The sequence below is a fragment of the Enoplosus armatus genome, chromosome 19, assembly GCF_043641665.1.
Source record: "Enoplosus armatus isolate fEnoArm2 chromosome 19, fEnoArm2.hap1, whole genome shotgun sequence".
Lineage (NCBI taxonomy): Eukaryota > Metazoa > Chordata > Actinopteri > Centrarchiformes > Enoplosidae > Enoplosus > Enoplosus armatus.
In genome coordinates, this window is record NC_092198.1 from 12,397,925 (window position 1) to 12,420,129 (window position 22,205).

General features: G+C 42.9%; 1 protein-coding gene across 5 annotated transcripts in view; it reads left to right on the plus strand.

The window, feature by feature from the left end:
- Positions 1-22,205, plus strand: part of utrn (utrophin) — a 158,065-nt gene that overhangs the window by 44,382 nt on the left and 91,478 nt on the right. For 4 of the 5 annotated variants that reach the window (XM_070926097.1, XM_070926098.1, XM_070926100.1 and 1 more), the window contains 6 exons: positions 23-143; positions 627-844; positions 1,020-1,137; positions 1,277-1,482; positions 2,421-2,575; positions 3,103-3,292. In XM_070926097.1, coding sequence (XP_070782198.1) covers positions 23-143; positions 627-844; positions 1,020-1,137; positions 1,277-1,482; positions 2,421-2,575; positions 3,103-3,292 — 1,008 coding nt within the window. Of the gene's footprint in view, positions 1-22; positions 144-626; positions 845-1,019; positions 1,138-1,276; positions 1,483-2,420; positions 2,576-3,102; positions 3,293-7,954; positions 8,034-22,205 lie in introns of those variants that run through there. The other variant, XM_070926103.1, reaches the window with a different exon arrangement.

Sequence of the window (22,205 nt, forward strand, 5' to 3'; positions counted from 1 at the left end):
TATACATGCTCCCTGTGTATAGAGTAAGGTAGAGGAGCTTGCAGCTGATTGGAAAGCTCTGGATGGTCGACTGAGGGAATCTCTCCAGCCACCTGTCTCTCCATGGACACAGCACCAACATGTGGTCCAGCACCAGCAGCTTGGTAAACATGTCTAGTTATGCACTTGTTTAATATCAGGATTTGTCTCATTTCTGTATCACAAGCTCCATCTTTATAATACACCAATGATGTAGGGATGAAAAGTCTTAACATGGTTTCAATGAAGTGTTAAGCCTGCAATGAGACAGAGAAAATGAGATGTACTCGTATTAGAGGTAATAAGTACTCAGGTGGCTGATTTGAAATTCCTTATTGACTTGGCTTGATCTGGAGCATGAAAATGCATGATGAAATAACAAATAAGAGGTGAGCAACAAAGTCCTGGTTGTGTAACACTAAAACAAGCCCCGGTGCCTCATTCATCATGATTTAGTGTGATGCCACTATCCTCTGAGAGCTATTTGACAGCACCTCCTCTCTCACTTTAACATCTTTAATGTTCATTGCATCATTTCCTTTTAAAGAAGCTCTATATGTCAACATTACTTGCCTTGAATTCCCTGCCTTTTTTCGCCCCTGCTCCAGTGTCTTCGGTTCCCTCAGCCGTGCAGATGGCCAGCCTGGTGAGCGAGGACCCCCACCACCAAACCCCGCACACACCAGACACCGTGGCGCCCACCGACCTCAACGAGACAGCCACCGAACTGGCGGACTGGCTTCTGCTCATCACACAGATGCTCAAGTCAAATATTGTAACTGTGGGGGACACGGAGGAGATCAGGACCACTATGGGACGTCTTCAGGTGAGAAATGGGGAGCAGAGAGGACAGACGGAGAGGAGTTGTGGATATGTTTGTATGAACATTTTTTAATGGAGTAGTACATGTTTTTTTGTACAATTGAACTGCCAAATACAATCCTATGAGCTATACTCTCCATCTGACTGTGTCTGTGTGTATTTTCGCCTTGTCCTGGCAGGTGACGAAGAGTGACCTGGAACAGCGTCACCCCCAGCTAGAGGACATTTTCACCCTGGCACAGAACATCAAAAACAAGACCTCTAATCTGGATGTTCGCACATCCATTACTGAGAAACGTACGTACAAAGCAGGAAGATCACACTAGAAAGCTTCTGAATAGTTTGAAAAAAAAGATAAAGACAGACATCAGAAACATTTCAGAGATTTCTTTTGAGGATTTTTGATATATTGATATGTATCTGTCTCTGTCCCTAGTGGAGAGGGTACGCAGCCAGTGGGACAGCACTCAGTATGGTGTTGAGGCACGGCTCCAGCAGCTGGACAACATGATTGGCCACAGCAACCAGTGGGAGGAGCAGAGGAAGGAGGTGAAAGCTCTCATTGGACACAACGAAGGACGTTTCCACAACCTTCTTCAGCAGTCCAGAGATCCCCTGACTAAACAGCTTGCTGACAACAAGGTTAGGGAAAAGTTTCACTGCTAAACTTTCTCTCCATGTCCTCTGGGTGTCTGATGCCCGTCCTTCCCGAGGTCATTTACTGTGATTCTGTATCCCTGTCATTACGGTAGACTAGAAATGTACTCAAGGGAATTAGGCTGCTCACTTTCTTAATAGAGAGAAAACTCTTAGAGCAAACCAAACTTTACTTTATAAAATATTAGAAGTCCTTTATACAGCTGTATAAGTCTGTACAAGGTAGGAATGAATAAATCACCTCCTGCAGTATCACTTTGAACCTTAATAACATTCGCACACCCACATCATCCATCATTTTAATTTGAGATGATGTCTCTGCCGAGAGTTTCTGGAAACAAATTCTGTCTCATGAGTGTGTCTGATGCATTACAGGTACCAAACACTAGAGGGCAACTGAGTTTAACAGAATCCAGCTCGTTAGATACACAGCTATCTGCTCCTGGTTTGTGTGGCCTTGTAATGATGAGTAATTGTCCATTCAAAATAGTGAAGTGTACCTTTTTGTTAAAAGAACAGGAGCCTTGGGGTCATATATGGATGACTTATTTGCTAATGCTAAATTTAAAATAATAATCTGGCCTCATGAATAACAGTTGGGTCTTATGTAACCTGCTTGATTAAGTAGAGGTTAAAATAACAATGTCAGATGGCTGAGCCGTAGAATAACAAATGTCTTTGTGTTTTTAGTGCCTGAATTTTAATTTAATTTTTATTAAGTTTAGATAATAGGTAATTAAAATTCTTGCATAGCAATTTGTCACAAGCAGAAACCAAGCCGTGACAATAAATAGAAAACAGTGCATGCAAAAAAATTTTATTAAAAAAGTAGTGCCAACAGGGGCCCCGCACAGTGACACTTGAGTCACATCTGTCACATTTTCATGGTGATCCTAATGCCTCCGGTGTTGATTGTTTTACAGGCGTTCCTCCAAGACCTGGGCCGAGGCCAAGCTGCAGTTGCAGCCTTCAACGAGCTGTCCAATCATCTTCTGCAAGAGTATTCTACTGACGACACCAGGAGGATCAAAGAGGTCACAGATAAACACAACGCTGCCTGGAACAGCATCAACAACAGGTGCACACAAACTCCCCTGTTTACCTGTACATTCAGTTTGATTGCATCACATGGCGGGCTGATATCATCATGTGCTAACTGCTACAGTAGTTCAACTCATAAGTGGTGTTTCTATGCCTCTGAGCCGGTGATAGCCGTGAGTGAGTTTCACCTACAGCTCATAAAGAGACTTTGCATCTAAAAATGCCAGGAGAAAACAAAAGCACCATATTTTGTGTAGCTGTAGTCTATAAGAATCCATCTTTACATAGTAATCAGGCACAAGTGTACCTGTTTAGCCAATACATGTATGATAACCCTTTACTTATCAGTTCAACAATGTATGTTCACTGGAAATTATACATATGTATCATCATTATAGTGGTAAGTAATTCAATTCCTTCCAAGTATTCACTACATATATTATAAGTCTGGACAGACATGGATGTAAACTGCAACTTGACTGGTTGGCGGAAGCAAACAACCGCGGGGGAGTAATTCACGTTCATGTATAGTCTCTTATTTGACTCATCGTTATTGATTGGCAGAGCAAGTGACCGTCATGCCCAGCTGGACAGTGAACTGAAGGGCCTGCAGATGTCTCTCAGGGAGCTGGAGTCCTTCCTCAAATGGCTCCAGGAGGCAGAGACTACAGTCAACGTTTTGGCCGACGCCTCCGAGAGGGAAGACCTGTCACAGGACTCTGCCCATGTGAAGGAGCTGAGGCGACAACTGGAGGTAGGGCTGTAGAGATACTCCGTGTGTGTGTGTGTGTGTGTGTGTGTGTGTGTGTGTGTGTGTGTGTGTGTGTGGATTCTATGCACAGGTGCTAGCCTATTATCTCAGTGTCATCCTTAATTAACGCATCCTTCACCAATGGAACTGAGGCAGGGGTGTGTATGGGTGCATCCATGTGTAAGCTGCTGGTTTAAAGTGTGTGAATGAGAGGGCATACAGAGGGCGTGTGAGTGCTTGTATGCAGTGAGTGCAACTCATTGATCCTCTTGTCCTATGCTGTTTAGGAATTCTGTGTGTGTGTGTGTGTGTGTGTGTGTGTGTGTGTGTGTTGCGTTTGTGTGTTTGTGCTTCCTCTCACTAGCTTGTCATTTACCCAGACCTTCCCTCAGGGATCTGTTGACACGCGCCATCTTATGCTTTATGTAACGTTTTAATCCCAATATCACTTCACCTCACCCTTTCAGCAGACAAAATAGGCATTAATCTTCTTTTTTAGTCTTCTTTAAAAATGCTGACCCTGTCGGTCTTTCATTTGCTCAACTTTCTTTTTTTTTCAGAAATGGTCAATGATTTGACGTATGTGTGTGTATCCAAGTTTTCTGTTTTCTCAGATGAACTCTGTGTCCCTGAGAAAACGCTGCAGGGTCGTACATCTTTTAGAACTGAAAACTTCAGTCCAATAATAACATTCTTGGTTTCTTTGTCTTGAATGCAACAGTGCTATCACTCCCATTTCCAGTGTCCAATTATTTAAAAACAGGCCAAGGTTATAGAGAAAAATGACACTGATCACTGCATGAATGGCCACAAAGATTTCTGGGGATTCATTTGCTTGGTGTGGACGTGAGGCTGAGAGAGTTTTGCAGCTCATTGTTGAGGCCTGGCTGGATTTGGTCCTTGGTCTAATATAATTCAGATTGTTGGAGAGAAATGTTATTATTAGGTTTATCTGCCCGTTACAGTGATATATTTGTTATATCAAACATAATCCATCATTGTGAGCCCTTTCAAAATTTCAAAGGACATATTGTATACTACTGGATATGATTCTGGAAAAGTCTGTCAAAGTCATCTCAAAGGTCAAGTGTGTGTTAAATGTGGTTAAAAAAAAGTAACTGAGTTGAAATTTAATTTATGCATTAGTCAAAGGCTAATATCTCAAGAAATACTGGTGTACCAACTTATCGATGGATTTTTCTGAATTGGTCATCGCCCACTGTCTGTATTTATATTCTCTTTTTTTCTCTTTTTTCAATCTCTGTCTCAGTTGGAGTTGAGATTGATGGATGGCACTCATGTCCAGAAAGTGGGATAATGAAACAGAGTTGACATAGAGAGTTGTCTCTCCCCAACTCCTTTATGAACTCACAGTGATGTTGTGTTCTGCCACTGTTGAGTGTCTGGTTACTTTAATCACATTTTCTGGCCACAGGCCATTGTCATTCTTACTGCTGTTTTCATATTACGCCCACAGTTGGTGAGTGATTAGGAGCAGTGACAAATATAAATGTGGCGCATTAACTGAAATTTCCGGAAAATGAAAACACTGAATGGATTATGAACCAAACTCAACACATGATGCACTAATGATGAGTTTTGTTAAAAAATAAAAACACTGTGATGTGTCAAAAGAATAGTTAGACATTGTGGGAAATACAATTATTTGCTCATGTCTGTTAGATATGAAAGTACCGTCAGAAGGTAATTAGCTTAGCATAAAGACTGGAAAAGGGGGAAACCGCTAGCCTGGCTCTGTCCAACGTTCAAAATTACACCTACAAGCACCTCTAAAGCTCACTATTAAACACCTGTATCTCTATAGATGAGAAGACTCATACCACCCTTTTGTCTGTCCAAAAAGTATGGAAGCTAGAGCCAGGAGGTGATAAGCTTAGCACACCAATTACCTTGGTGTGAATGGTATCATCTCATGGTTATATAATATGTCATATTGCCTAACTCTTATTGGAGCTGTTATGTGGTACATGGTATAGCAATAATGGCGAGTACAAAAGTGCAAAGGTGCACACAGCTGGAGGAGCTGCTTTTATCAACTTGTTTGGCTGTGGGCATTAGGTTTGTGTGTGTGTGTGTGTGTGTGTGTTTTGACCAAAACAATGTGAGCAGCAGAGACATACATGCCTCCTGCAACCTCTTAGTTGAGACCTGGTACTGTCAGTGCCATTAAGACTGAGCCAACGAAACACTCAGTCTCCGTTGTAATTCCCTGTGAAGCAGAGTCGATACAGAGTGGAATGACTGAAATGGACGCTGTAGCCAGTTAAACCTTGTCTAAACAGAGCTCTTCAGTAAGCTCATCATGATCCCCTCTCCTAGTGACTGTGTGTGTGTCTGTCTGTGCACGAGCCTGCCGGTAAATGATGATTACTCTAGCTGGCTGCGTAGGTAAGCTGCATGTTGGTTTAAAGGAATTTGTTTGTGTTCATTTGTCCTCTCTGCCTTGGAGTCTCCCTTCATTTGTATAAAGAGACGAGGCAAGCAGGGACCAAGTGCTGTAATGCATCCTGTAGTGCTACGCTGAATGCACCATTTGTGTATGTGTGTCAGTTTGTGCTCATTTTAAATGCATGAGTCATAGTTACGGGGGAACCGTTGGTGTGAAGCGTGCTGCTCTTGGGCGATACAGAGGTTTTCATCCTCACTTCAAATAAACGCCTCTTGTATTGCGGTCGGGAGAAAGCGAGTGTTTTTTTGCAGCACTTCAAATAAAGTCAAGAGAAGGAGTCACAGGCAACCTGAATAGGTTTAAAATACCAACCTGTGCGTAATACTGTGTGGTCAGTAGCTCAGCAGGAGCTGAGCAGCTGCTTTTGATGTGGCTCTCTTTTTCTTCTCCTGCCTGTTTGTCTCTTGATGTCATCTCTCCAGCACTTGTGTACTTCCAACAGATTTATTCTCCAAAGATTTAGCTGTTTTCTGCATCGATAAAAGATGCTTAAAAGTCTTTTATCTTCTCTTGACCTTGCCCTCCTACCTTTCCTCCCACTTTTCCATTTCGCTATCTTTTATCTGCAGTTTTCCAGTAAGGCCTCTCTCTTCTCTTCTTGTTTGAAAGCTACAAATACAACTCATTACAAACACACCTGCTCAGGTGTCTGAGACTGAGACAACAACTATGTCAAACTCCATTTGGTGAAGAAGACGGTGAGATGTGAATGAAAGCCCCAGGAGAGGCAGCCAGTCAGAGGCGCGAATCAGAGCATAATTTTTTGTTTTAGCTCGGCATTAGTGGCACACACATCAGAAATCATTTCTGTGATTGGATGTTCCTTACTGAAATACTCCTCGTTAACTCGTCTTCGCAAGTAAACAGTGACTTTTGTCAGAGAGAAACAGATATTTGCTAATACAGTTACTTTTGTTCTCATGATTCAACCAGATGAGTTTCATGTCTATCCAAGCCGTGGAAGTGCTCCAACTTTCAGTCGCTACCATTGCCAAGGCAGAAAATGAATGGGACATTTACTTCCAGGAACCCTGGGCGCCTGAAATAACTCCTCCCTCTTCGTAACTGTATTGTGTGTGTGCATCTCATTTGTGCAGTTTTCTCTCTGTCTGCCTCTGCCCCAACCCCCCCCCCCCCCCCCCCCCCCCCCCCCCCCCCCCCCCCCCACACACACACACACACACACACTTACTCTCCTTGCCTGTCTCTCGCTCATTGATCTGTTGGTCGCCTCGCGTAATGTCATTCTCCCCTCACAGCAGAGCCAGTGTTTGTCGTCCTTTCACACTGCTGCTTTTGATCCGTCTCCTTCCTTTTTTCTCCACTTTCTGTCTCTCACGCTCTCTTTCTGTGGTCTGAAAGGAGTGCCATCTCTCTCTCTCTCTCTCTCTCTCTCTCTCTCTCTCTCTCTCTCTCTCTCTCTCTCTCTCTCTCTCTCTCGCTCGCTGTCCTCCTCTCACTCATTGCCTCTCTTTCTCTCTCCGGATCAGTAGTAGTCAGTAAAAAGTGAACCGCGTAACAACCAGCTTCTCTTCTCGTCCAGTGCAACTCGTGCCTTCCTTTCTCCTTTCCTCCTTGCTTGCCGGCACTTTCCGCTCTTCCTCTCCACTCTCCACTGTTGATTTTTTCCTTCTCCTCCTCCTTCTTCTTCTTCATTTCCCTTTTCTTCGTTACCCTCCTCTGACTCTGCAGGGTGCCGTCACAAGTGATTTGTTTGATTCTCTTCTGGCTCTGCAGTCGGAGTGCGCGTGTGAATGTCCGCGTGGAGGAGAAAGTGAGTGTCTCGTCTTGTCCTGCTCGCCTGCATCATCGTGTGTGAGAGTGTGTGTGTGCATGCTGAAAGCTGTGTGAGAGTGACTGTTTATAAAGAGAGAGAGAGAGAGAGAGAGAGAGAGAGGCTGCACTCACTGTGTGTAGCGTGTTTGTGTGTGTACATGTGACGAAACATGGGGGCATGCTGAGCTGAGTACGCTTGCGAGTGTGTGTTTGTGTGTGTTTTTTCCTATCTCTGTGTGTGCATGTGTGTGTGTGTGCGCATCACGTCAGCTTGGCTGGGGTCTGGTCGGCTGGCTAGGGAGAGGGAGTGGGTGAGGGAGAACAATATGAGCGGGGTAGGGCAGTGCTAGCATGCGGACCAGGAGCAGGCTGCTACAGACTTGTAGCAGTCTTAAGATGATGGCCATGGTCCGGACCTCCCTCCAGAAAGTGGTGGTCTTCCTACACAGGCTCCAGAGGATGGCCATCTCCTCGCCGCGCTACCAGAAACTCTGCAAGGTACGTGGACTCGAGGAGAGAGAGCTGGCGGGCTGGAGGACAGAGAGTTTTTGTTTTTGTCTTTTCTTCTTTTTACTTTACTAAATTTGATGGAAATTTGTTTTAAACTTAGACATGTGTGCAGTTGATATTTTTTAAAATGATTTCACTTTCACTCTCAAAACTTTCGTCGCCTTGCATGTTTTGGATTTGTTTTTGAGACTATTTTTACTAATGTAAAGGCTGTGTGTGCCTGTCAGCATATAGACACAAAGTTTTTACTGGGTATGTTTTTTTTTTTTAATATAAATGTCCTTTCTTTTCAAAAATGAGGAGTGGCTCACCAAGTAGTCTATCTTTGCCTCATCCATTGTTTCTCCTCTATTTTTGGTATTTTTATTCATGAGTCATTTGGTTGTCAAGACATTCTGTTCCAGCCAATGTTGTTTTGGGGACTCTGTCACCTCCACAGTATGTCGTCTTAAATATATATATACCTCACTTACTTTAGGACTTTTGACACTTTTTCTGCATAACAAATAATGATTCCAACTGTGCATCCCTGTTGCGGTGTGCCATGTGTTTGTGCACGCTTTATATTTTTGCCTGTATACTGTCCGCTTTGAAGTGAGTTTTGACTTTTTAGTGGTGCAGGCATAAACAAACTAACAAGGTAGAGAGGAGTATGTGTTGTGTTTGAGTGAGTAAGTATCCTGTATTTTTGCGTTTTATGCTTGTGAGAGTTATCTCAACTGGATGTATTGTGTTAGTGAAAGGAACTGAATTCCTCAGTTGTGAAAGGATTGATGGGAGAGTTTGCTCTACAATGGCCGTAATGAACAATTAAGTCTCTTAATTAAAGTTGTAACTGAGTTTGTGTTGGTGAAGTCATTTAGATGCTGAAATCACACACAGCTGCACATGTTGCTGCCACACAGATTCATTTGAAAAGAGTTTAACGGACTGTGTTCTTGATGTTTAATGAAAAAATGAGGTCGGTTGTATCACTCTGTAACCTGTTAGAGCAGCTTGTCAGCTCTATCGATTTCACCTTAGAGGAAACGACTACTGGTGTGTGGTATCATTTTGTACCACTGTTGATCATTATTGATGGCTGATCTTCATTGCTGTTTCTCTTGCGTTGCACAACATTGACCCGCTCTCAGTCAGAGGGCAGGAGGGACCAGCTGTTGAGATTTGACAGTGTGAGAGACGAGACCAGTTACTGATTGCTTGCCAGCTTCAATCATGCCTCAACATACATGCGGTGGTTTGACTTAATCCATCCTTAATCCATAAATCCATCTCTCTTTAGAGCTCCGCCCTTTTTTCTACTGCCTGCGTTTGGTTGTTTGTCAGTCTCTCTTTGTATTTTTGCCAAAGCGTGATTACGATTAAAGCCTGTTTGCTATATTTTACAGGGTTTGCTTACCTCTCGAGTCACTGAAGAAAATGCAGAAAGGAATAGAAAGATGGCACAAGGATGAGACTTAATGAAAAATGGAGCTCAAGAGAGAGCGATAAACAGAGCATTAGACATTAAAAATCTTCTAAGAAAGAGCAGATAAATATTTATCTTGCGGATGCTGTGCATGGTGATGCTTGTTTGACCAATTCTGGGCAAAACAAGTGAAATCAGAGCCTTCCTGCATGCCTGCATGTGTACAGCATCTGCAAAATCACCACTTGCTCTTTCTTTATTGGTAAACTTGCTCAACTCTGGAGTTGAATCGCTCATTTGGCTCCGTTCAGCGTCCTTAGAGGCCAGACCTTCTTACTGGTAGGAGACATCAGTCATACCATACTCTTACCCTCCCCTGGGTTGCATAAGTCATTGCAGTTTCGTTTGGCCTTCCCTTGGGGGAATCAGTGATGCCGGGCTTGTCCTGCCTCCCTGGGGTGCGCTCACTCGCTGCCAGACTGGAACAGTGACTTCTTGATGATGGATTTGCTTGGGGCTCACCCTCTGGGGTCCGGCCATTGTTTCTGCCCCAGGACAGTGCTGGTCCTAAAACAGCCCACCTGGCTATTGTCTGATTCAGAATAATAAGTACTTGAATAAACTAGTGGCCTTTCTTTAAGCAGATTTATATTGATTGATACTAAATGTAACCACTAATTACTGTAAGTGAGGGAAATAACTTGAGAGAAGTTATGAAAAGTTTAATATTTTATATATTTTCCCAGGGAACATGCTGTTCATACCAATGCTGTAGCTGAAAAAAAAAACAAATCGACATATAAATAATATCCAGCTGATCTGATCGACCAAGTCAACACTCTTCTTGTCATCAGGCTGTATTTTATTCTTGGCAGCCCAATTAAGCTGCAAAGCCAAGCTTATCTTCTAAAACATATCGACCTCCATCATTTTTGGTCCTCACTATGTCTTAACAGTGGCAGGACAGAGCAGGGTGACCGCCGTGCCTGCTCACCAAGCTATGAATGATGGGAAGTTTATAAAATCTACTGAGTCATAACCTTCTAGTCGTCTTTTTCTATGAATCGTGCTTTGCTGGTAGTTTTTGAGTGTATTTGTGTATGTGTGCCCCCTTTAACGGCACTCATTATGTTGATGTATAATACTGAGCTTTGCAGTCTTTGCAAGCAGAAGCTATTTAACTTGAACAGTTTTAAGAATTGCATCTATTATATGGTGCTTAGATTGTTTTCTTCTCTCACTTTCCCAATTCAAAGCAATAATGTTTAATGAGGTTGTAGACTATTAGAGAATTTTTACATCTATACAGTGTTCCCTAAGGCTTTGTTTATGTGTACGGTCGTATAGTATAGTTATCCCACACAGAATCCAACTCACTCCCAAGACAAATGTCTTAAATGTAAATGTGAGGGTCCCTGTATCCTTGTAACGTTTCTTTTCACTTCCCTCTAGCCTTGCGACCTTGCTCTCTAGTGTTCTCACTTCTTCTTTGCTTGCATGCTTGTGACATGAGTATTTTACTGGTAAAGAGTGGTTCTGAGTAGCATGCCTGGTTAGTTTGTACTGAGGCATACAGAGGGCCCCGGCAGCTCATTTCATCTCTTCACTTTTGCTCTGTCTCTGTGTGTGTGTGTGTGTGTGTGTGTGTGTGTGTGTGTGTGTGTGTGTGTGTGTGTGTGTGTGTGTGTGTGTGTGTGTGTGTGTGTAATCACTAGCTGAGAATTGGCTGAAGGGCCCACCTCTCTCCTGAGTAGTGTCCTCCTACTCTCATTACTGTGGCATTGGCTCCTACTGTGTGAGTGTGTGTGTGTGTGTGTGTGTGTCCAGCCAAAACCCACTTTAGAAACAGCCCTAAAGCACTGACAATGTGGAGTCATGCCTTGTCTTTCCTATGTTTTGTCTGGCAAATACTTTGGCCTTTGGGCTCCACACTCCATCTACCTTTGCCTGCAGCTCACTGCTGCCCCAGGACAGGTGACTCAGGCATGGGCATGGAGCCCAGCTGTCTGACCTCCCCGTCCTTGAGCTCCACCAGGGTCCTCTGGGTTATTAGCAAGTGTTAGCATTAGCAGTTAGAGGCTCAGGTGCAGGCACACAACCCCCCACTTCCCCCTCTGTAACCTGGCTCACGCTCAAATCACAGATATTTTCTTTCACGCATGCTGAGACACATTTAGTTTACAGACACACATGCCCACAATGCATTCTTTTCTCTCCCACACTTAAACACAACACACATGCATGCACTCATTTACTCACTCAAGCACAAGTATACACACACTCACTCACACACACACACACACACACACACACACACACACACACACACACACACTCACTTACTCCGCAGCTAGCCTGAGTGATGAGTCACAGGCGGGAGAATTATGTGGAAACAGATTCATAAATGCAGATCATTTAAATTCATCAAGATGGTATTGGGAGAGAGCAGGGACAATGAAAGGAAATGAAGACAGGATTGCGCTCCCAATCAACATTACATGCAAATCACCGCAGATGGACTTCCTATTGGCAGCAGTGGTGATTTGAAATAGCACTTAAATCACTGATACTGCACAGAGTTAAGCTGCTCTCCTGTTCTCAATTGCAGTTCCTACAGCAAGTGACCGTTCGATTAGGAGGAAATGAGGAGAAACTCGCCACGTGATTGACAAATGCCATCCCGGGATTAGATGGAATATGTAATAAACTACATTTCATATTATTAGATGCAAATATGAATGGAAGCAAAGTCCTTCAACCTCCCTTCCTCTCTCTCTCTCCACTTTGTCTCACCCACATCCACATACAGTAAACCCATTTATTGAGTAAGTAATGCGTGTGTGTTGGGTTTGGGTTTTTGTGCACTATGTCGATGGATTTTCTGCGCATGCTTCCATTAGTGGCTTTCAGGCAGGTCCAACAGCAAGCTAAACCTGCTAATGCCTGTGTGGTTTATCATCAGATAGACTTTATGGTGCTGGAAAGCTCTGTAAGCACCCAGCCTCTCAACATGTGATGGTCAACAGTAAACAACAGTTTGTAGCCAGCAAGGAAGAGGGAAAAGGAGGGGGAGACAGACACAAAGCTTTCCATGGAGAATTACATGTGTATTTATATTATGGATGCATTAATATAGCTTAAATGACAATCACAGTTCAAAGCAGAATATGAATATGTAAACAAGATGAGACAAAACTATTAATGCTAACTTTCAGTACAGCACTTGATGTTATACTTGATGCTACAGACACATTTCAGGTGGTCCTCAAAAGGTACTGAGGTTCAATATCCAGCTGTACTGGGAGACTTGTTTGTTTTCCCTCTGCAGACTCGGCCAGAACTCTCTGACTCACCTGACATCATGATCTATGGCTGGCCCAGACTTCCAGTGCCAGTCCACACCAAGTTGAGACAGGATAGAGATTACGATGTCCTGCAGGCTCAGTGGACAAAAGGCACATGTCACATAGTTATGCATTCAGCTCAAGCTTTTTGCCCTCATTTCTTTTCTCTCCATAATGGCATGATCATCTCTCCCTCCACAGCAGAATTACTGTAAAAAATACATGTTAAAAGTACTGAATGATTTCGACAGACTGACATAGAAAGTGAGAGAAAAGGGGACACATTGACCTGGAGGCAGTGAGAGGCAGGAGGCAGTGATTTTTGTTGCCAGCTTGACGTCTCTCTGACCTTCCAGCTCCCTCTCACCCTCCCTTCACTGTTTGCCACACCGAGTCAGGGTGCTATCCAGGGGGGCGATGTAAGTGGGGGGAAATAAAATGAGGGGTGCAATCATTTTTCCTTTGCTGTTCCTTCTATTCATAGCCTGACAATCAATCTACGGGGGCGCAGGGCCTGAGCTCTGCACCCCGCCAGTGTCCCACCCTGCCAATATCTATGGTAAGCACACAAACCCAGTGCTGACTCACAGTCCGTATTGTGGTTTCTCTGTGTGTATGTCAGCGTCTGTACCTCTGTGGTGCTGACAAATATCCCGTTTTCAGATCAGGCCTACGCACACAATCTATAGCATTAGGCCAGAAAAATGATCAGGAGAGGGTTGACCCAATTATTATAATGCAGGTTTTATCTAGAAATCATATTGGTTGTTCCTCTTCTCGCCGTTACTTCCTGTCACTTTTCTCTTCTTGTCTCCTTCATTCATCTCGCCCCTCTGTGTACCCACCTTGACTTTAACACTCATTCCTTCTCCTTTGTGATCATCTGCCTTTTGGCCATTTTTCCTCTCTTGTCAAGGGTAATTAATTCTTTAAAAAGAATTGGCACATTTGCTGGAAGATAACGTCTGCTCCTTCTACATCTCACTGGTTTGGTGTTTTAATTTCTGTGGTGCACTGAGCCCAAATGATTTTGTTTTGTGGAAGACACAGCACACATATTCAGTGATTTATCACTCATCAAAATCTCTTGTTCACATCTGAGCGAATGTCTTTGTTTTGGTGTCATTCTGTTTCTGAATGCTGCCCTTTCTGTAGAGACAAGCATTTTTTTGATCAGTTAACCAATCTTGTTGACTCTTTGTACAATCACACAAAATGAAAAAAACTTTAATTGAACTAAGCAGGCCTTTTTTTAGCTGAGAAATATGAAGCCACTCTCCTCTCTTACTGTACCTGTCTTCTTCCTCCTCTGTTATTACCGCTCCTCTCGGTACCAATCTCCCTAATACCACCCCTCAGTAAGCCAGTAAGTTAGCATATGCTCTGGCTCATATCCTTCTCTTTCTATTTATGCCGTCATCTGCTCTTCGCATGCCACTCTTAAATCATTCATGCTTTCCCTCTTTTCCTCCCATCCTCCTAAAACCTTCTGCCCATCTTTTCCCCAAGCCTCACACAGATGGCTTACATGCTACTTGAGCCCGCCTTGATGCCATGCTTATAAAGCAGATCATTACATGCTGCTAAAACATTGATTAAATGCTTTTTCTGACACGGGAACATCTAATTACGCAGGGTCCGATCCTTGGAGGGCCAGTTTCCATCAAACTACGCCCCACTCGCACACTCGTATGTGATTTGCCTTTACAGGTCATGGTTGGGTGCCAGTTTGTGTGTCTATGTTTGAATTCTTTAGAGCTTTTTTGTGAGACTACATCTTTTACTGTAACTACAATGTGCATGTTCCCTGCCTAGCAGCCTCTTTTGGGAAATGTTTCCTATGATTAAATATGTCGTAGAAGACCTTAATTAGGGAATCATCCGAATACCTAGTTGATCAGATCATTGGAAATTCAGTTACACTTCCAGCTTGCATGTTTTCTGTGATGGGCAGACTCCTGACTTGGGCGATCAAATGAGCAGCAAAGAAGGAGAAGAAGTACAACTCTGTTGAAATGATACCAAGGAGAAGGTACAGGGATGAAGGAAACAGAAGTGTGCATTGGTTAAAGGATGAGGATGAGCATGCCCTCAGAGGTAAATATTGTGGTGCGGCAAAAACAAAGAGCAACTGAAAATGGTTTCCTCTGTTATATCACAGGGAGATTAAAGATAAATCGTGCTATATATAGTCTGTAATCTGCGGGAGGGTACAGCCTGTAAGAGGAGCCTGAGTCAAATGCCACAGTAGAAATACAACTGAGTAAAACGGTGTGGAAAAAGAGTTTGATCAGTACGATGGGTAGTCAGACTCACTCCACAGAAATAAAGAGTTTGTTTAAAAATTCAAATTTTTCCCAGAGGGGCTCTTGCTGTTAACATGTAGTTTGTGTGCTGAGCAGATCTTGGTAAAACTAAAAAGACACATGAAAGTCCTTTTCACACTACGGGGTTAAAAGATTAGCCATGGGACAGCTCCATCAAATGTGTGATATTCAAGAAAGTTGAGAGAGGGATCAGAGATGACAGGAGAGGATCAGTGTGAGCAATGAAAGTGTTTGTGAAAGACGGTCCAACACAAGCTTTAACTCTGCTGGAGTGGTACCTTCACACATCGAACCAAAGACATCAAAGGAAATTCATAGCTGTTAGACGTGACGAGGAATCAAATTAGATTTACCACAGTGCTGCAAGTGCGGGTGTTCATTGGTTCAGCATATTTCATAGTTATCACCCAAATGTCTGAAAAGAGGAACATTTCCACTCATCACCTCAGAGGAAAGGAAAGGAAAATGGCTACCAGGTGTGTGTGTGTGTGTTTTTTTTTTAAAGGAAAAAACTGAGGTGAGTAAAGAGAAATAGAAACAGATAGACATTGTGGAGGGACAGAAAATGAAGAAAGAGAAATGTTGTGACAAGAATAAGTGGGACATGGAGGAAGGGCAGAAAAAATGGGAAGAAAGAAGAATGAAGCGCTGAAGAGACGAGAGCCTGATGGAGGAAGAAAAGAGAAGAAAAGCTTGAGGAAGAAATGGCAGATGAATGCTTTTTCCATCTTTGAGGTTTGCAGGGATTATTTGAGGGTCATGTAGAGACAATCACACACACACACACACACACACACACACTGTCCAGAATTGATCCAAGTGCTCATTCTCAGTCTAAAGGATATTCTCTAATTGGGCATGAGGTGAAAATTCATTTATTGCTTCAGTACATGAATGACTTCATTTTCACCGCTTGCCTTGCTTCCCACTGTGGACAAAAGAGAAATACCAACAAAGCCTATTACACATTTGTCCAGTTTACAGCCGGGTAGGTCTTGTTGAGTGTCTCCCTTTTTTAGTCTCTGTCCCGTCTTCAGTATCTGTGTGTGTCAATGTGTGTGTATGTGCCAGTTCGTGCCTGCTAAATATCATTGGGATTAGCGCCGGGGGCTTAATTAAAAAGCAATTACCTTTGGTCGCTGTGGGCAACGCTTGGCGGAGAGTAGTTCGACTAATCTGGTGAATGGTGTGAGGGACCCTCAGTGTGCAGCCCACACACACACAAACATGCACGTAAGTTGTGCAATTGTCTGCAGAATTAAAGGAGGATTAAAACAATTGTTAATTAGTGAAGAGGGGTGGAGGCTGAAAGGGTAGAGAAGGAGCTGTAGGGCCAGACACACTGCATTCCCCTCTGCCTCTCATAGCCTCCGTGTGTTTATTTATGAGGTTAAAGGGGCAAATGATACACCCAGAACCAAATTCATTTTTTTGTTATGGGCTAGTAAGCATGCTCTCTCTCTTTCTCTCTGTTTGTCTAACTCTCTCTTGCTCTTTCATTTTTGCTTTCGTTCTCTCTTGCTCTCTGAAACCCTAAAATAGGTTAGCACAGTTAGCGCCGGAGCTAATCTTTTAATTTTAAAGCTCCAATTAGATGTTGCTAATGACAGTAATTAGATCATCTCTCTGAGACTCACTGTGAAGTGTCCTTGAAAAACCCTGTATGCTTAAGACAGTAGAGAGGAATCTGCCAAAAAATGTGTGTGTGTATGTGGGTCATTTCCTTTACTGGAACACTGACAGGTCTTTCTGAATACAAAGGATGTTCTGTGTTCGCTTGTAAAACTGAAGATTTATGTATGAGGGTTTTGAGAATTTGGCCTCGGGTGAAGTTTGGGTAAAGAGTGCAGGGGTTACGTTACATGTTGGTTGAAGCTAAAGGATAGGAAATATAAGTCACTCTAAGCTAGAGTTCTGCATGGGGCCTAAAACCGAGACCCAAACCTGTACCCACGCCTTTCAGACCCGACCTGACTGAACCTGCCTGGTACGCCGAATTTGACACCCAACCCGAGATTATATTTGAATTATATTTGAATTATATGCTTGCTTTGGAAAGGCTTTCTCACAAATAGAAAATAACTTATCTGACAGTGGCAAGAGACCAACACATTATATGGCACGACAGCCCACCTGAACAAAACATACACAACCTCTACAAGCTGATAAGCCATAGGTTTATAAGTTCCCGGTGGGCATTGCTTATCTACTTGCAACACATGACGCATCGACGCACATGATTGGCAGAGTCAGAGAGCGAAAGAGAGAGAATTTTCTTATTAAGTTACATAAATAGATACAACCCAAGCCTGATGCTTTATGCAACAAAACTGAACTCTGATGGTGGTCTGTGGTCAGTCAGTGTGTGTCTGTGTGTATGTATTCTGTGCTTTTGTGAGGACTCAATGTTCGTCAAATCAAGGTAAGCCTCCAAATTGACATCATTTGAGATGAAGTGTGATTATTTCTGGGTTTGGGGTCACATTTAACAAGTGGGTCAAGGTTAGGGTTAATTCTAGGGTTTGTGTTTAGAAAAATAGGATTTTAGTGGAAATGATGTTTTTTTCAGTCCTCACAAAGACAGAGTTACAATTTTGTGTGTGTGTGTGTGTGTGTGTGTGTGTGTATTCTGTTTGCCCTCAGGTTCGTCGATTTGTGGTAGTTCATCAAGATTTAATTTAGGATTGATGTTTTCCATCCTGGAGAGAGACCGTTAATTACCACTAACCACTCTGGGAAAAAGTAAACACACACACATACACTTACACACACACACAGGAACACACAGGAACACACAGGAACACACCTCTACCCCTTGCTGATGTATCATAATTGTCCTCTGTCCTCTTTCCATCCTGCCTTGCTCTATTTATAGCCCATTCTAGGCCCTGCCCTGCCAGACGGTGCCATGGCAACCAAATGATTGACAGGGCAATGGACGAGCACTCTCGATCCATCTGGCGCTCTCCTTCCTCCTGTAGACCTTCCCTCTGACATCACCAGTGTCTGTCTGTCTAGTTTCACTCCGTACTGTCTCTGTGTGTGATCATTACTCAGTTTGGATGGCCTTACACCCCTCTGCTAAACGCCCCCTCTCACACAGAGGAGTACCCAGCTCCCAGAGGGGATGTGGGTCAGAAAACACACACTCATGCACACACACTACCTTTACTGTACTTGACTACATTAATTACTTACCCTTTAACCCCAACCTTTCTGCCTATATATTAGCTTGGCTATCACTTTTTATCACGTTTTTGAACGTGTGGGAAAAAAAATCAAGTATTCAATCTGTTATCATCTGTTCAAGTTCAAACTTCTCAAACAGTACAGGCTGGGCCTTGTACTCCAGCTTGGGGGCGTTTCTAAAAGGCGCTGTCCGTACGACCCATTGCATGCCTTGTTGCTCTCAATGGAGAAGTAATGTGAGGAAGCATTTTGGATTCAACACCTCAGATGCAAAAATTATGGCTAAAGGTAAGGCCGTTTGCTGACATTGTAAAATGTCTTGCAGTAATGTTAGGTTCTCACTCGAGTGAGGCAACGGCAGCACCACAAATGAAAAACACTATTATACAACAAAGTTTGCGATTAGCCAACGTCCAAATTAATTTAAATGAATTTGTCTGTGTTCAAATTCGTTTGAAGTAGATTTTTTTGAAAAAGTGACAGATATATTTCTAACAAGCAATATGCTAGAAATAAATTTTGCTTTTTAATCCTCCTAGATTGTCAAGAAAAGCTTAGCGGTTCTTAACCCGCAGTGTCTGCACACAGGAGGTGTACACATGTGGTGTTACATTCGCAACAGCAGCCACAGTGTTTTGTTCATAATAAAAAAAAGAATATAGGAATAATGGTAAAATGAGCAGCGATAGCCACAGTTTCAAAGAAAAGAGCACCACTTACAAAAACATGTTGTATCAGATCTCCAAGAAAAAAAAACATGATTGCACGATTTGCAAGCCATATTCGAGTAGTGCAGTGCAAACAAACAACGAAAAATACTGGCACTGGCAGGTAGTGTGTAAAATAAACAAACAAAATAAAATGTAAAAAAAAAAAGAAGAAGCCAAAACCTCCTTTCAAGTGGACTGAGACTTGTATTTTCATATAGTATCAGTATTAAATCACTCACACCAACGGAACTCCACTCCAAGTTTGATTGAACCACTCCACACATGCTGCCATGGTACAGAAAAAACAGACCAAATGCTAAAACCAGGTCAAAGTCTACTGTTTGGCCCTTTTTGTCGTCACTGTGACTTCACTTTCACACTATCTCCCTTTCTGTCTGTCCTCCTCTGTGTTTGGCAGGAAGATGCATTAGTGTCCCAGAGTATCTACACTCACCACTAACTCTTCAGCAATGGTACCACTCAGTCTCCTGTTAGCACTACAAAGATATTAATTCTTAACTTTATAATGTTTGTTGGCAGCATGGGGAGCTTACTGTCTCAAGATCAACATAAGTAGCATACTGACAGGGTGACAAATTTAAATTTGGCATCATGACTATCTGAAAGTACATATTTTGGGAATCTAGCTGATATTTTGTGCCTCTATGTGCCTATCAATTGAAGCATTATCATTCTTTCTCTCCATCTCATCCACTAGCTCCATTTTAGGGCTTTACTGACTCCCCTACTGTTGATACTGTTTATCATGCAAAGACATCCATCTATAAGTTCATCCACCCATGGCAGCAAACAAAGTAGAGTGGCCCCAGTGCCTTTCTCCATGTCCTCCACCTCCTCCTGGGAGATCCTGAGCTGTTCCAAGGCCAGATGGGATACTTTATGTTATCCTTCCAACATGTTCTGGGTCTGCCTTCGGTCTCCTCTCAGTCAGATGTGCCCGCTGAAATACCTGCAGGTGTATGGGAGGCATCGTAATCAGTTGTGAAGGAAACTGATTTCGGCTACTTGTATCTGTGATACTTTCCCCAGCTGTTCTGGCCGCTTCTGAGCCCTCGAGATCGCGACAGGTCGCTTGCCAACCATTTTTGACCAGCAAGCTGTGAAAGGACACACACTCATCCAGCCATTAGGGGCAAGGTCGCACAAGGACAAAAAGTCAGCCTTTGAATTTATGGCTCCTCTGTAAGGAGGAACCATATGACTATTTAGGACAACTTGTGATTTACATATTTTATGCCTATATGCCTTATCGTTTAGACTGCAATTTCAGTTATTGTGGGCATGGATCTGCGCTGTAGCCAAATCTGGCGATCCAACTGATCCCCTTATCGTCGCCATGGCAGTCGCAAAGGTTGACTCACAGACTGAGTGGTGCATATATTTGTTTTGTGCTCTCAAATCTTTTGTCTTCAATATATTAGAAAGACCTGTGTAAGAATCCTCTTGTCGACCTCATGCTCCATCTGATTTGACTTGAGAACAAAATCCACATACCATCACGTGAGATGGCAACTCACTCCAAACAGGTGTGCGTGCCTTTGACAGACAGCATTAACAAGGCGTGGGCTTCATTGTGTATGGGCTACAATACTATATAGCTGGTTGCCATGACAGTGTCAGCCCGTTGAAAGAGGAAAAGGACTTGCGAGCGTGCGGAGAGGAAATGAAAAGGAAAAATAATGAAGGAACAAGAAATGTCATCCAACCTTACACATGAAGCGGAGATATACTTTGGTAGTTTGGTCACAGCTAAAGAAGTGCCAGAGTCAGTTTGCGTAAAGGTTGCACTTTTATGACAGCAAACGCGGATGAAGGCTGACCACACAAACCAGTCCTGACACAAGTTGTACCCCTTGCCTCCTCACCACTGCTACATGAACTATGCTAACCCCTTCTATCCGTCCTGTCAGGCCTCATGTTCCTCAGCAGATTGTTATTTAACTGTTTCTATGACATAACACCTATGCTTGGACAAAGCACAACCAGCTTGAGGTCAATTTGAAGTAAGACAACTAAAACAGGTTTTTATTAATGTTTGTCTATTATATTTTGGTCACTTTACCTTAAAATAATGCAAAATTACAATGCCTTACTTTTTTCTTTTTTTCTTAGCTATAATTACAATGACGACTGGTCCTGAGTAGCAGAGACAGAGGCTAATCAGAAATATCTGCCAGGAGACAAGGCCTAGAAAGCTCAGGAAACGAGTGAAATCAATCAAAGTTAAGTATTTACGAGCCCAACAATTATAGGAAAGTTTCCTTTTTATGGCAAATGTCAGTCAATCTAAAAAAGGGCCAGACTGCCAATAAAGTGCTTTAGATAGAGGAGATGGCATTCATGCACATTTTTAGTCTTCCTTCAAGAGGATGTTCATTGTTCATCCTCAGCCATTTAAATCTCTGTCGCAGAGATCTCTGTACCGGAGATTTGAATGGCATCCATTATGATAAAACTGGCTTGCACTAAATGGATTAGAGTAACTGTATCTGGCTTCAGTAGTTGTTCTTAAAAACTCACCTGCTTACCCTGTCTGTCGGTATGATCCTTGGTTACTTATTAGAAACAAGACAATGAGTTTCAAATCACAAAAACGCTTACCGCTGGTGTCCAGTCTAAGCAGATGACAGTTTGACTGTGATTTGCAAGATGAATACTCAAACACTGCCCAGAGTTCATCTTTGATGGAAATTAATGAGGCAGCTCTGTGCTGCTGTTATAAAAATACAATAATAGAAAGAAAAATGTAATGATGTAATGCACTTAGTACTCGGATGTGAATTCACACTGAATCGTAATGTCCAGCCGAAGCTCTCTTGGGCATTGCAGGCTATATCGCTGCCACGGTGCCATTTCATCAAAAGAAACAGTTGTAAGTCTGATCGGATGGCTCCCAAATTGTATATTGCCAGTAGTATGAAGGATATTGGGCTGATGTGCTGTGTTGCTGAATTGCTTCTGGATGTATAAGGGTACTGAATTGTAGGGGACAAATAGTCACTGTAATGGAAGATGGCCTTAGACTATGTCTGTGATATAACTCAGGCTATTGTGGGTTTTATTCACTTCTATTCTCGAGTACAGAGCAGTCATAGGCGGTAGTGCAGGTTTTCTCTACTTTTCTTAGAAGTCTTTTTGTGAATGGCCTGATGTGCCCCAGT